The sequence below is a fragment of the Quercus robur genome, chromosome 1 (assembly GCF_932294415.1).
Source record: "Quercus robur chromosome 1, dhQueRobu3.1, whole genome shotgun sequence".
Taxonomy (NCBI): Eukaryota; Viridiplantae; Streptophyta; class Magnoliopsida; order Fagales; family Fagaceae; genus Quercus; species Quercus robur.
This window is the reverse complement of record NC_065534.1, coordinates 34,018,990-34,035,469: the sequence shown is the minus strand read 5'-3', so window position 1 is coordinate 34,035,469 and position 16,480 is coordinate 34,018,990. Positions and strand designations below refer to the sequence as shown.

General features: G+C 30.1%; 1 protein-coding gene across 1 annotated transcript; it reads left to right on the top strand.

The window, feature by feature from the left end:
- The first annotated feature begins 1,741 nt into the window (after positions 1 to 1,741).
- On the top strand, positions 1,742 to 2,765 carry LOC126714082 (uncharacterized). The gene has a single exon (XM_050414082.1). The coding sequence runs from the start codon at positions 1,840 to 1,842 to the stop codon at positions 2,281 to 2,283; it is 444 nt and encodes a 147-aa protein (XP_050270039.1). The 5' UTR covers positions 1,742 to 1,839; the 3' UTR covers positions 2,284 to 2,765.
- Positions 2,766 to 16,480: the final 13,715 nt, after the last annotated feature.

The following is a 16,480-nucleotide window of genomic DNA, read 5'->3' as shown; positions in this document are numbered from 1 at the left end:
CTTGTGGACTTGATTTTTATATGACAGAACTCGAGTCCCATATACTCGAGTTCTATGTTGAAATCGAGTTCATTGCACTTGATTTAGCACACCAAAATCGAGTCCAATGTACTCGAAATGTCAATTTCCTAAATAGCTTTAAAAACATGTTAACTAACAAAATTGTTTGAAAAATAGTGTTATTTTGAACCAAAAAAAAAAAAAAAAATCCACTTGGATGGAAGTTCAAAGTTTAAGGTGCAAAGTGTAATTAGAAGTATAATTTAGGGTGATAAAGTGTAATTTCTCTTTTGTTTTTAAAGGATTTAGAAGATGGGCAATTAGGTATTTTCACATGGTTCCATATTTTTCCATCCAAGTTAACAGCAAACTTAATGTCAGGATGCAAAGTGTAACAATGATCATAGTTTATGGTGCAAAACGTGCATTCAAAAAATGTATGGTGTAAAGTGTAATCAGAAATATAGTTTAAGATAATAAAGTGTAATTTCTCCCAATTAGAGCATAATTGGAAGGACAATTAGGATGAAATTTGAATGCTTTTAAAATCTAAAGATACTTAGTGTCAAATAATAGGGCAATTAGAAGAAGAATTGACATAAAATTAGAGTGCAACTAGAATATAATTTGGATTCTATTTTGGGATTCTACTTTAGTATATTATGTGTGATATGATATCAAACAACTTTATTTTTGTTTATTTAAAATCATACATATTAAATACGATAATAAGGTTTAATTTCAAATTATAGATGTTTAATAAAAATGTAAAACATGGAACAAAAAAAAATTGATTTGATTATTTCATTGTTGTATACAATGACACATCGCAACAAAATAAACATGTTTGAAGTTTAATCAAGTTGACTGTTGACGTATTTTTGTACAAATATAATATGAAAAGTGTTTACATATTTTATAAGTGTCATTATAATAATAAACATGTACTATTAAGTATTGTTTTTGTATGGTAAATTAGAATTTTATTTACTAACACATATTCTTATCCAAAAAAAAAAAAAAAAAAAAGTTCTGAAACATTATTAGGTCATTTGGGTTAGAATCAATTTCCTTCTTTGTGTGTGTTTGTTTCTCAAAAAAAAAAAAAAAAAAAAAAAAAGGATAATTGTCTCACATTGTTTAAGAAAGTGTGTTGTGTATAGTATAATTTGGCCCACCCTCGCTTAAAAAGTCTCTTTGTGTGTGTTTGTTTCTCAAAAAAAAGAATGGATAATTGTCTTACATTGTTTAAGAAAGTGTGTTGTGTATAGTATAATTTGGCTCACTCTCCCTTAAAAAGTCTCTTTGTGTGTGTTTGTTTCTTAAAAAAAAAAGAATGGATAATTGTCTCACATTATTTAAGAAAGTGTGTTGTGTGTAGTATAATTTGGTCCACCCTCCCTTAAAAAGTTATCATAACTTTTGAGTGGAATTATGGTGTACTTTTGTGTTAGAACTCATTTCCGTGTTCCTCGTGGGTGTGTTTGTTAAAAAAAAAAAAAAAAAAAAAAAAAGAGAGAGAAGGGGGGGGGGGGGGGGGGTTTCATTTGGGTTACAAACTTACACTTCATATTTACACCCATAAATCGTACAGTCTACTCTAAATCATGTCAAATCACATGATTATAGAAGAAAATTAGTTTGTCTTAGAGACTTCAAATGTACACACCCTAAACATCATTCCAAATCATTACGTTCACATCACATATATATATATTAACACTCCCAAATGCATAAAAAACCATACTATTATCCCTCATAAAACTCACACACTCTGCTCTATTTCTATAAACAAAAGCAAACTCATCACTGCTAAGTGCTAACCCTTGCTTGGAGCCAATGGCCTCGGTTTGCATATCAAACTGCATCGAAGACACCCGTGTACCAGTCCGACCAACCTACACCAACCTCTACAAATGGCCAGAATCCGACGCCGAGTTCGTGAGGTCCGTAAGCTCTAATGGGCACCGTGCTGCCGGGGCGCGTCCGCACCCTACAGTGGTGGACAGCATTTCATGCAGGCAAATGTTCTTGAGGAGCTACACTTTCTCTAGGAAAGAGAGTGTCCCCGAAAAGACCAAGAAGTGTTTGGAGAAAGTAAAGCTGAGAATGGCTTCTGGAAATAAAAGCAATAAGACAAAGAGTACTACTATTGATGAGAAGAAAAGGCCTGGCCGTGGAGTGTTCATGAAGGCTAAGGAGGGTTCATGCAATGCCCTGTTCACCTTCTTCCGGCGCTTGCTATTTTGCACTGCCAAGGTTGATGTGGTTGATGATATCTGATTCTATGTTTTTGGTAAATTATATTTTATCCACACACTTGATTTCATTTTCATTGTCCACAAACTATTGAATATTGATTTGCCCGATTGATACCCTAATTTGAGAGAATTGTATGAATTTAAATTAAGTGTAAAATAAGACAAAAATGATGGGTTATTATATATATGCCCAATTTTTGTCTTATTGAATACTTAATTTGAATGACAGAAGGCACATAGATAAAAGTCTTTTAATTGGGGTGTTAATCGAACAATATATATAGTTTGGAAATGGGACGAAAGTTTTGAGTGGAAAAATATAATTTGCTTTTTTTTTTTTTTTTTTTTAATTATAAGGAATTTTTATATTTTTATTTATTTTTCTGTAATGTTTAATTTTCTCTATTGGAAGTTGAGTATGGGGTTGGGGATCGAAATCACTGCCACTATGTTTACAGAGAAGAAAACACAGCCTTCTTTTTATATAAATTTTGTTGAGATATATATCTAAAGAACTTGTAGACTTGTCGTTATTGTTCTGTCAGTATTTTTGGTTGGCAGTAAATTTGAGACCTCTCTCCATTGTCACAAATTCATAATAATTATTAAAATTTTGTTTCTAGCTAGGGAGAAAAAAATAAGAAAGAAAGAGGATTAATGGAGGTGATGTGATGTGCAGTAATATTTCATCGTTATTTCGTCAGAAGCTTTTGGATGTAATCACTTTTTGTTAAATGCCCCGATTATTAATTGTTTCAGAGAGAGGACTGAACACGTTAGCACTTAGTAACAATAAATCGGTTTTTTTTTTGGTTACCTGGGAAAATATTCAATTAAAGAGAAATAGCAGTTTCAATTACAGGGCAGTATCCCCTAAAAAAAAAAAAAAATTACAGGGCAGTATCTGATCTGAGCCAGACCATACAAATCAGAAAGCGGTTAGGATTTTTCAGTTATAGAGAATATTTATTTGTGCACAGCACAGTATGGCCAAGTCCAAGTGCTTTTCTGCACCAACCAAAAGACCAAATCAACTGGTTAAGAAAAAAAAAAACAGAACTATTGGTCATTTCTAGTATTACTGATAGTTTTATGATTTTATCTAGCTGTGGCCATGAAGCTCATTAATAATGGACGTGCGGTTCATTCATGTACAAAGTGACAAATTTAAAGAAGAAATTAAACTCTAATATGTGCAGCTTCTTGTTTTTTTGGGAGAATCAGTTTGGCATGGTTTTTATTCATCACCTAAAACATCATATACAATAATATTTTCGAATGTCAAGAGGAATAAATTATATTTAGACTCATAAAGAAAATTATAACCTTATTTTTTTAAAGTATGTGCTATGATATTGTCTTATTTATTTATATGGGAGAAAGAATAATTCTAAAGAAAATCAATTTTAGACGTAACGTGCAACTATGTAATTTTTTTTTTCTTCTCTATTTTTTAAGGAATAATTTCCGGCTTAAGCCAAAAGCAATGAATGTTAAGAAAATAATAACAAACTCAAATTTTGTTCTAAAAAAACGAGAGTGATTTTTCTATACATTACACATTAAACAAGTATAGATGGAATATTTATTTACTTTCTTGGCTCCATAATCTCACTGAGAGGTAGAGAGTAGTGGTGGTTGAATTGGGTCTAGCCCTAGCTAGATTCATTCATGGTGGGTGGTCCTAGTGCGTATAAAAGTTAGGTATAGTATGAGGTGGCTTCAATTATGGCTTACATATGCCTTCCCCTTTCATTATATATATCAACAATTATCCAGATAGCGATGGCCATAGAATCACCCATATATTGGGATGAAAAATAATTAATATGAGAAGTAATCCAAACACAAAAAAGCAAAAGATATGGGACCCAAAATCACAAAATCATAGTCATACTTATAGTTTGTGCATATTATGGAACTTACAAACCAAGTTTTGTTGGGTTTCATCGATCGACTGTGAAATATTTAAACTTTTTCTGGGTTTGTTTTCTATTTTGTATTTGGTTGCGGTGGCAGTGGCGCCATGACAACTACATAATTTGCACTTCACGCAATTAATGATTTCTTATGATTATAAGATACCATCAATTAATCATGATCTTCTTCTTTTTTTTGAGGAAGAATCATAATCTTCTTTAGCATTAGCGTTTTGAGGATTTGTTGTTGGACGCTTTACGTTTTGCATAAATTATGTATTTGTTATTTAATTCAAGATATTGGAGAAATGACAGGTAACAAAGTATAATTTTTTACGTGGATTCCAGTTAGCTCAACTGATAAAGTTTCTGATAGTTGTATAAGAGATTTGGGGTTCAATCCCCGCCTATACTAAAAACTGATTGGTGTTTTGATCTGATGATAAAGAGCTATCATCAGGAGTGGACGTCATAGATTAAAACTCTCTCTAAAAAAAAAAAAAGTATAATTTTTACTGAACAAAGAATTGATAGTGATAACTTCCATTTTCTTTTCTTTTTTATTGCCAATGGGCATGCAATGGAATTGGACCATTTGAGGTATGTTCTTTCACAATTCTTTTTTCTTTTTTTGAGGGCCACATACATATTATCATTGACCTCATACTAATTACTAAAGATGATAAAGGAAAAAGTAGGTGCCCTTTGTGGTATAAATATAATGCTTCTGTTGTTTATGTTTTTTTTTTTTTTTTTTGATAAGGTGTTGTTTATGTATTTTATATAGTGCTTCTGTTGTTCTTGTTTGTTAGTATAACTAGTCGCTAACCCGTGCGATGCACGGGATAGTTAAATAAAAATAAAAAGTATTTATTTTGCTTAAAGTTCTATGAATTGACTTAAAAAAAAAATGTATAACTTGAAAATGAATGAAAATAAGTAATTTTTTGTTCAATATAATGGTTTAGAAAAATTCGTTTTCTTTCATATCATTGGTTTCACATAATACATTCCGGCGTGGGCTATTCTACGGTGATGACTTCACATAATACTCAACTGCAATTAAATCTAATATCTATTACCAATCTAATATATGTTATCTTGATAGTAGATCTACAAATTGCTTTCTCATATTCTTAATAAAGCTTGCCACATCATTATTATTATCTATATATAATATAAAAATGAAGTTTTTTGACTTTTTGTGAGACTTATGTTAGAATTAAGATTAAAAAATAATTATATTTTATTTAATTAGACCTCACGTTAGAATTTAAAAAAAAAAAAAAAGGACTCACTTTAGGTTTCAAAAAAAAAAAAAAAAAAAAAAGACTTTAGGATTAAGGAAAAAAGAGAGAGAAACTGACTCCTGTTAGGACTCTCTCTTCCCTCCTCAAATTTTCTGCAATTTGGTACTATAAAATCAAAAGAATTAAATCAAATTAAAAAATATAAATAAAAAATGCTGATACGGAAAAATTGTGGAGAGATTAACCAAAAGTCAAAGGCTTCGATTATATATATATATATATAATACTAATCCGTGCGATGCACGGTATAATTTAATAAATTTTTTTTTTTTTTGCTTGAAGAGATAGTGACTTAAAAATGAATGATAATAAGTAATTCGATTTATATATAAAAGTTCATAATATATATATATATATATATATAAAAGTTCAAAATATATTTATATATATATTTATATACAAACTTCTCCTCACAATATCAGTTGAGAATACACTTTGATTATCAAATATAATTATATAAGAATTGCATTTAGAGAGAGATTATGATGACTACACTAAGGACAACATTTTTATAAAGGAATTTATATGCTTGGAAGAGCATAATATTTACTTCAATGATGCAATCATTCTTTTGAAAATATGAAAGAGGCTCACCAAAATAGAAAGTGGCACACAAAAATAAACAACAATTTCATATCAAAAGATGCAATATAAGCACACAACAATAACTGCAAGAAATTGATCATGTGAGAATACATATATTTCATTGGACTTCCACTTAAAGTTGAACTTACCACAAATCCTAGTATCAAGATTTTTAGATTCTTGTAAAGTAAGACCAATATCAATTAACCAAAAAAATATTGTAGGGAATCAAATCATAAATTTAAGAGACATAAGTTACCCTACAATTGTATTACGACTATTTGATAATTTAGTAAGAGCTAAAACAATAATATAGAAAAACTAAATAACCACAATTTTCATCAATCAAATACTGTCAAAAGCATAAATGGATAACAAACCAAATCTAGGTCCACCACTTCATAAAATGGGAACTAATACACACCAGCTTTTCCAACTTCAACACAAAACTATCAAAAGCATAGATTATTTTGTATGAGCAATACACACATAAGTAGTAGTTATTATTCTATAATGTAAATGCTACAAACTAACTAAATAAATTATGAGATATGTAAAAGCAGACCAAATTTTTTTGTTTAGTAGGTTGCTTTATCTCTTGAGATAAAGAATATACTTATATAAATATAAATATATATATATATATAACAATTAGAGTTAACTTGCACAATTGCTGAATTTTTTTTTTTTTTTGGGGGGAGAACAATGGCTGAACTTATGCTTCAGATATTACTCACACTTCATAAATTAAGATTTGAAAAACTTCCAACAATATCCAAAAAATATAATAATAATAGTTCTTCATATATTAATTCTTTCATATAATACCTTTATAACCCCTGCACAATCAGTGTTCTTCATAAAAATGAGCCCTCCAAAAAAATAAAGAGAAAAAGAAAGCTTACCTCGAGGAACACTACCAAAATCATTACATTGGAAAGCAAAGGTCGGCAACGGTGGAGAAAATCACGCATTGAAAACCAAAGATTTATTGAATCAAGACCGTGATATTATTGAATCAAAACTTTGTCACCTATTACAAAAAGAGATATGTCCTCAGGATTAATACCATTGCGTCTGACACTGGAAAAAGAGATTAAATTAATATCTTTAATTTACTTTTACCTTAGAGTCTTTAATCACATGAACACAATTCGCCAGGTAGCAACCTTCAGAGTTAAGGAAATTGATAACAACCGCAAAATCTCCTTCAACCTCAGTCACATTGGTGTCAATCTTCAGAGCAAGACAATGGCTCCCTTCAGGGTTTTGAGTTTAGGGTTATAAAATAGAGTCGGGGGTTTCACCGTTTTAGTATGAATTGTTTTTGTTATTTAAATAATAAATATATAAGGTATAAAATCTAAAATAAAAAGAATCTAAAACAAAATATAAAGAATCTAAAATAAAAATAAAAAGAAAATAATGATGACGTGGAAAATTGTGGGAGCTTTAAAGACTTTGGTTATATATATATATATATATATATATATAGATGATTAATGATAATAAATAAATAAAGCAAACGGATTCTTCAACTTCTCTTATTGTCTAGGTAGTTTTAGAATTACAAATTATTTTATAATTTTTTTACTACAATTCTAATGTGGCAGATTGTGAGTAGTTAATTATCATTTACACATAAACCCACCATTTTTTTTTACCAATTACACTTTATCACGTCACAATTATGATAAAAAATTGTGAAAAATTATATGTTCCTAGACTTTTCCTATTTTCCATGGATGTGTCCTTACTTTTATCCCGGTCTCTTTCTATCTTGTCAAGGGACGTATACGGTATTCTGTGAATAAATAGTTTTTTATGGTTTGAACTTTCAAATATATAAATTGAGGATAAAGATCAAAGTTACCGATGGTTTTTTTTTTTTTTTTTTTTTTTTTTTTTTTTTTTTTTTTTTTTTTTTTGAGAACCAAGTTACAGATGGTGTTTAGTGTTAGTGTTACACCTGAAACTCTAATTAGTAATAATTTTTTTAATTAATTGATCAACACCCCCCCCCCCCCCTCCTCTCTAAGAAAAACTTTTAATGGGATATTTATCTATACCCTTTACTAATGCTGATGAATACAAGGAAATCAGTAGGCTGAATATCTCGGGTGTTGATGATATCAAGGTTACTTGTAATGTCCTGAAAAAGTAAACACAAAATCAGAGGAGGCTGGGGAAGACCGGCCAAGAATCCTCCAATGGTAAAGTCAATATTTTTTGGAATTCCAATTTGTCTGGAAATGTCTGAATGCCTTACCCTCCTGTAGAAGAGCCCTTATTTGTGCTTGTTTGAGGCAGTTATTTCTCCTACCGTTGTGGAGTTCCTAGGATTCGGAGGTAACTTCCATAACCGCCATGGAAGTTACATTATTTAGGGTTTGTTTTCCACAAACGTTTATTGGGGGAATGGTTTGTAGTCTAACAGGAAAACAGAGGTCACTTCAAGGAATATGTTCAGGACGCAAGGCGCTCATCCAACCGACTTTACGGACGGACGGGCTTACCCTTTGACGAATATGCCCTATGCCATCCAACTTTTCCTTAGGACAAGCCATATGGATGAGTTTAGAAGTTGGTCTATTTTATAACACCATCAAATACTATTTAAGAGGCTTTCAAACTGTGGATTTTAAGTCTTGAATATTCCAAAATATTACATTTAGGGGTGTGCATGATGTGGTGTGATTTTGGACCATTTTTAGCACCACACTTTGCGGTGTGGTTCAGCTAAAACCATAACTGTAGGGAATTAACTAGAAATTCCCAACCCTGTGAGAAACAAAATAGAGAAAACACACGTCAAAGAAAAATAATCAAATGCACAAGACAATATTTACGTGATTCGACAATTTGCCTACGTCCACGGAGCTGCAAGGATTTCACTATTATCAGGGAAAAATACAAAAGCAGTATGGTTTTTCTCACTCTAAAAAAAGACAACAACTAACCCTAATCATCGAAACAACGTTTTCTATATCCTGCGCACAGGATTCACAATGGGCTACAAAACGGGTCAAAACTTGGGCCTGTCGACCCAAGCCTCCTCTCCAAGGACTAAGCCTCAAAAAATCTCCCATTAAAAACTATGCAACATTATTTCGAGTCGGGTCATCATCTGAATCAAATACAACTAGACTCCACAAAGCCCAACAATAACCGCACCACACCTCATTTTGGTGGTTATATGCGTGGTGTGGTGTATAAGATGCGGTTTGAATGGTTTGAAGTAAGCATATTTTTCAAATTTTGGCATTTTCCTACCCAATCCAAAATTGATTTTTCCCTTTATTTTTTACCAAGTTTTAAACTATTGAGCTAGATTTTTTTTAGTTTGGCTTTCCTAGTCAACACTTGCTAGGTTGGTTTAGGTCAACCCAAAGCTTTGTTTTCAAGAACTATAATACACTTGGCATATAACAAAAATTGAACGTATATTACTATCTCAGCTTATAATCATGGTTTTAAAAATTGGACCAAAGGAAAATTTGGATTTGCCTCTAATTCTTGATTTTGACCGGTTTTTGACCCAATTTTGGGCATATTTACTGGATCGGACTGGTATTCGATTCCCGATTGAACCGATCGGATCAACCGGTCCAGTTCGGCTTTTAAAACTATGCTCATAATACACTTGCTATATAAAAATTCAACATATATCACCATACAATTTAACATATACCAGTAATATCACTGTCTTAGATTCTTAGGTATACGTCAAACATTTAAATGAAGTCAAATAATTTGAACAAGGTACAATGGCAAGCAACTAAAATGTTTTAACCGTCAAAATCCAATTCCATAATAAAAACTCTAATAAACACAAAAATATTTGATTGAGCTTTTCACACCTATTTTCCTCTTCCTACATACACACACACACATACTTAATCAAAAAATGATCAAACAAAACATAATGACCAAAAAAGAAAGGGGAGTCACTGTGAGACTTAAAAGAAATAAACCTGAGAGGAGTGGTTTGATGCTTAGCGGTGGAGAAACGAAGGCCTAAATCAGTGCTCGATGGTGGTGTGGCAATAGAGTCTGAATGAACGGCCCTAAGGGTTGAGACACTGAGACAAAGTGAGAGAGTGATACGCTTTTAAAAAAAAAAAAAAAAACTGATACAATGAGTTAGGTGGCTAGCTGCTAGGTTATTAAACCATTAATAATGTGTATTAGATATTACTAGTCGGAAACCCGTGCAACGCACGAGAACTTACCTATTTATAATAGACTAAAATAATTTTATAAAATTTTAAATTGATTATGAAACTATACTATTGCATGAATTGCTCCAATCTTTTTGAGTTACAATTTGATGAATAAGTCAAATTTAGATATTGAAAAAAAAAAATAACTAAAAAGTTCTAATGTTAAAATGTTCGAAAGGGGAAAAAAATCAGAAAATTTACTGACACTGCCTAGAAATTATTGAAACAAAACAAAATATATATGACTACCAAATAGAGAAATATAAGAGAAAGATAGGTTACCTTCAAGAGAATAATCCATAGTTATAACAGTTGAAATTTGCTAAACTGTTTCAAATATTGCAAAAAATTGAACCCAAAAATTTAGATGGTCAAACTTTCAAAAGGCAATAAAATTAAAAATCAAAACATTCAGAACCTACAAATTATAAAAACAAAACAAAAAAAAAAGTCATTATTGCGAGACAATTTCAATAAGGATGGAAAGCTTTTCTAAGTTTTTTTTATCCAATTCTTCCTAATTGATGAAAAATTTGGTTCAAACATTGTCGAACACTTTGAAGGTGCAAATACTATAGGCTTCCAACATAATCTTTAATTAATAAACAAAGAAGCATGACACTATAAGAGAAAACATAAGATAACATATAGTGCATATATCTTACTCCACAGCTGTGAGAAAATATCCGCACAAAAGAAATTGAAAACTTATACATATGTCTCCATAAGGTAAAGCCTAAGGTTATATAATCTAAAATAATATAGAATATAGCATCTTTGAACCACACAAAAAGTTAGCAAACTTACTACAATACTTGTAGTTATACTATATATTGTAAAATACTACTCCATACAAAACAAAAACAAAAAAAACTAATTCACAAAAAAGAGAAAAGGCAATAGCAAGCGTACCAAAGAAATTGAAGCTTAGGGTTTTCTCTCTTAGTGGAGACGGACAAAGGAAATTGCTTTAGGGTTTTCAAAAATTTTGTCTCTTTTATATATATATATATATATATATATATAAAAGAGACTCCTGTTAGGACTCTCTCATTATTTAGTTTTAAAAATTAAAATTTTTTTAAATTAAAATGATGATGTGGAAAATTGTGGGAGTTTCAAAGACTTCGGTTATATATATATATATATATATATATAGATAATAGTTTAATACCCTAGTAACTAGCCACTGGGGTTATTAAACTTTTTTTTTTTTTTTTTTGAAAAATTGGGTTGTTAAACTATTGATAATATATATATATATATATATATTAATATATAGAGAGAGTGCGGTTTGTGCGGTTTTTTTATTATAAAAATTGCAAATTGCACTGCATCATGTGATGCAGTGCATTATTACTTGTGATGCAATGCGGTTATACCATTTTATGAACGGTTTTGGTGCAGTTTAGCGAACACCCCTCACATCCCTACTCACTTACAAATTTTCAATTAAGGGGGAAAATTCGTAAAATAAAAGCAATTTAAACAAAACACACCTGTTTTATTTTGAACAGAAAAATCTCTAGGCATTTAGCATCACCACAGATTTTCATTGCACAAAAAGATATAAATGAATGGAAAACTTTGATACTAAATCCAATATACATTCATACATACATACACATATATATATATATATATGTATTGTACGTGCAAAACGCGTGTGATGAGGCTAGTATCTCTTTAAAACTATGATGTAATTGCAAAGTAATCATGTCTTTAAGAAGAAGAAGAAGAAGAAAAAGAAGAAAGAAAGAAGAAAGAAACTATGATTTTGAACATTTTTTTAATGGGATATCTCTTAATGTGAAAAAAAAAATGCAATCCAATCATCTAAGTACACTTGATATACTCTAGATCCGTTCCTCAAAAAAACAAACGTCTGGATCCAATCACAAATGGTAGCTTTAGGATTTTTTTAGAAGGTTTAATAAGAAACATAAATTTTATAAATTTTTTTTAAAAATTACCAAACAAAAACAAAGCAAATACATGGAGTTTTATAATTGCATTCTACGAGATTTTATATTTTGAAATCGTAGCTTCGTTGTCAATCTTGTGAGCTACATCTTTTCCAATGTAAACAATTAAGTTATCATTCATCCATTGATCTCCCATTTGGTTGATTTATTACAAATTTGTTAAGATTTAAATGATTTTTTTTTATTTTTTTTTTTATAGATTTTAAGATTAACAAATTTCTATTTTTGTTGTTGGGCTTACTTTTTTTCCCCATTAGAATTTAGATCAAATTGGTTTGATGTTGGGCCTTTTTCTTGTGTTTAAGAAAGCCAAGATATTGTTAAGAGCATAGTTGTCAGTATCGTACAATACGCGATACGTATTGTGTGTAAAAAGTTTCGTATTGTATTAGTGTATCTTAAGTGCTCATGAATTGTACAATACAGTGTGCGTATCGTATGCATCGTATTGTAAAATCATACGTATTGTACGATACATAAATAAATGCTTTAAAATGATACTTTTTTTGTTAAAATTTGTACTTTTATTTGAATCTAACAAGTTATTAGACTTGTTTTTAATACAAATTTATTAGTTTACTTAATTTAGCCTACTAAAATAACATATTCATAAGTTTTTTTTTTCTCTCTCCTATAATTGGACTACACAGTACACACTTACTTTTCACTTTAATATTTAAAAAATTATTTTTAAATTTTTTATTTTTATCGTTATTGTTATAAGTCCAAGAAACTAGAATGCCAAAAATAAAATAAAATAAAATAAAAAGAACAAGAAGAGATAGTAAATGTTAATGACGAATGATGATGAAAATTTTTTTAATGAAGAAATAAATTTACAAAATTATAAACATAATGATAGCGTTGACTTAGATGGGGTTGATTAGATAATTTGATGAATATGATGAAAATAAATTATTATTTTTGGATGTATTATTACTTTTGAATTTAAGTAATTTGAATGTGTATGTTATGAACACATGCTAGTTTAATTTATTTAGTTAGCTTGTTAAATATTATTATATAAGTGATGAATAAATTAGCCATTAGTTGAATATATTTAAAATTTATAATGAATATACCCTTTATATATGTATATTTATAATTTTTTTAAGTGTTTGTGTATCTTACAATACATGATACGATATGATACACGATACGGAAAAATTAAAAATCGATTCACGATACGATTCACGTTTTGATAACTATGGTTAAGAGGATGATCATATTTAAGCTTATTTCAATTGAGTATTTTTATTTATTTTTTAAATTAAGGTCAGGATGTTCAAATTTTTATTTCAGGGAGTAAAAAAATTTAAAAAATTAACCCTTGGACCGGATGTTGCGTCAATCAAGAGTAACTTAAGCCTATTATCTTTAGTGTGACTTGAGCCTAATACGTAAATTTATAATTAAAATTATAGACATGTAACAACAACTACGTTTTAATGGCTTTTTTTTCTTATTGCTAAATAGGACATATTTCATTAAGCAAAAGAAACAAGAACATCTCTCAACCAAGCCGCCCTGATTGATGACAAAGAGAAGAACCATTACAACAAAAGAAAATATTTTGATGGGTTGCTTATCGATTGGTGGGCAACAAACTTTGAAACCAAGTTTGCTTCCTTTTTTTGGTTTTTCCCCAAACAAAAGAACAATTAGAGAAAAAAAATAACTAATAAATTTTGCATCATTACAAAGAGACAGTGGATCTCCATTTGAAGCGTCGACACAAGCTTTTGCTTCCCCTTCCACTACAATCCTCCGCAATTGCTCCATCCTAGCCAAATCTAGGGCCCAAACTCCCAAGCAAGGCTGCAAGTGCAACCTTAGCAATTAATGGCTCCCTAATTAGGGCTTCCTTTGTCCAATTCCTCATGATCAAACCTATAATTTTGCAAATAACCATTCAAGACCAAACATTTATTTTTGTTTCTTGCTCTACGAAAACCTAGTGGGCTGCTAAATACATACAGGCTTCAATTTTTTACTACCAAGGGCCAACTTGCTCACACAGCCTACAAGACTGTTTGGTCCAGCAGACCCATTTAACTGACCTCTATGAGATTGTTCTGTAGAAAATTGGGCAAGCCCATCTAGATTGGTTTGTGCTCTTCATCAGCCACATCCAGTGGCATTACAAACAGTCCCAAGTTCAGATGACAGAAAGGAAATACTTGTTTTACCTTATCTTGAAGCTCCAGCCCCTGCATGGCATAAATGCATTTTTTTTATTGCTGTTTTTTCTTTTTCTTTTTTATGGGGAAAAAAATCCTTAGACTTATAAACAGGCTAAACAGCTAATCCAACTTTTTGAAGTGATTCAATTTCTTCAAATTAATTTGGAGGAAAATTAGAAGAAAATAGATATGTATAGTCTTTTGGCTAAAGCAGGGACTAGTTCTAGTTTCTTTTGTACAGGTCTTTTGGAAATTTAGATTTCTTCCAAAAAGCTTATTTAAACTTGTATTTGTGTAATAAAATTGGATAAAATGAGTGTGAGAAGTAAAAGATAAAATTTTAATTATTTATTTATACTTAAACTAATGGCCATGGGAATCTTATAGTGTCAAAGTATATTTTTAAAAAAATTATATTCTCTAACTAAATAATTATTATTTAGAAAAAAGCCACAATCAAGGCAATAAAGATATATATATATATATATATTAAATATTATATTTATTACTAGGCTAAAGTTCAAAAGAAAATAGATATGTACAGTATATATATTTCCATTTATTAATGACATCCAACTGATCCAAGTTTGGTAGGAAATAGATATTTTTATCGACAATACGACGTAAAAGGTGTATAATGTCCAGTCAGTGGAAAATGGTCCCTCCAAAAATACTCAGCCCTTTAAGAGGACTGCTTTACGGGCACATGTATTGCTGCCCTATTTGCACATTATTTGATACAAATTTGACAGTAAATCTACCCTGGGTGTAAGATTGAGGGTTTTTCTATCAATTTTTACAAGATAAAAATAAAAAGATACACTAATATATAAGATCGATGAATTATTATTTTATTATGGTTTAATATTATATATTTAGTACTTGTTAAGAGCCTTGTAGCTACTGGAGGAGGGGCCAAAGACCCCTCCTAAGTTTTTTAAAAAAACACTTCCTCCTCCTTACAATTTCTATAAAAAATATATACTAATTTTTACACATTGGCCCTCTTAAGAAGATAGTTTGGCTTTGTTATTACTTGTAATTTAATTGGTTGGCACTTTCTGATGTTTTCAATAGAAACATCTATCATTCAAACCCTTTCTTCCCCATTGTAACTATTAAATTATCAACAACAACAACATCAACAAAAAAATTAGGTAATTAATCTTTATCCCATATTTCAAAGTAGTTCCTAACTTAGATTAATCCTTAACCTTTTAAATGCATATCAAATGCATATCAAAATGTCTACTGTTAACTTATTGATAGAAAAATATGACGTATCAAATGAAACTACTGAATTCAAGCAAAAGTATTGACATAGAGCATAGGTGACAGCTGAAGATTGTATGAATTTTTATTTTTTTATTTTTAACTCAATGTTGATGTCAAAAAGATTCCTAACGTGTTCTATAATAGCAGGTTTTTTTTTTTAACTATCGTCTAGGCTGAAGGCTCTACGTTAGTATCAGTTCTTGGTTTAGCGTTTGCGTGTGCCGTGTATTATTTTTTTCATCAACTAATTGACATCAAAGATCTTTTTGACACTTTTAAAAGGTTAATGACTTAACTAAAATTTTGAAAGGCCAGAAACCATTTTTGAAACATGAAATAAAAGTCGTAGACCAAATGTTTAATTACACTGCTTATTAAACACTCTATTTAGAGTAAAAAAGTATATTAGAGCAAAAAAGAAAGAAAAATAATTTTTGTAAAAAAAAAATTAATAATTAGAAAGAGGATTTTTTTTTTGAGAAATAATTACAACATATTTATTTCATCTCGAATCTTTTTCCTCTAAACCCCTTATATTTTGTGCACAGAAAAATACCAATTCAGCTTCTGCGGAAAGACCGAAAGAGGATATTTAAATATATTAAAGGTAGAACCGTGGCATCTATGCTAATTGGCTGATCCATGTGACATTTATTTTTTCAGAGTTTCTTTATGTTTTATAATCACTCTCATGACTCATTCATAGTGGACTGCAGGCTCATTGCTTAGTGCGTTAGTG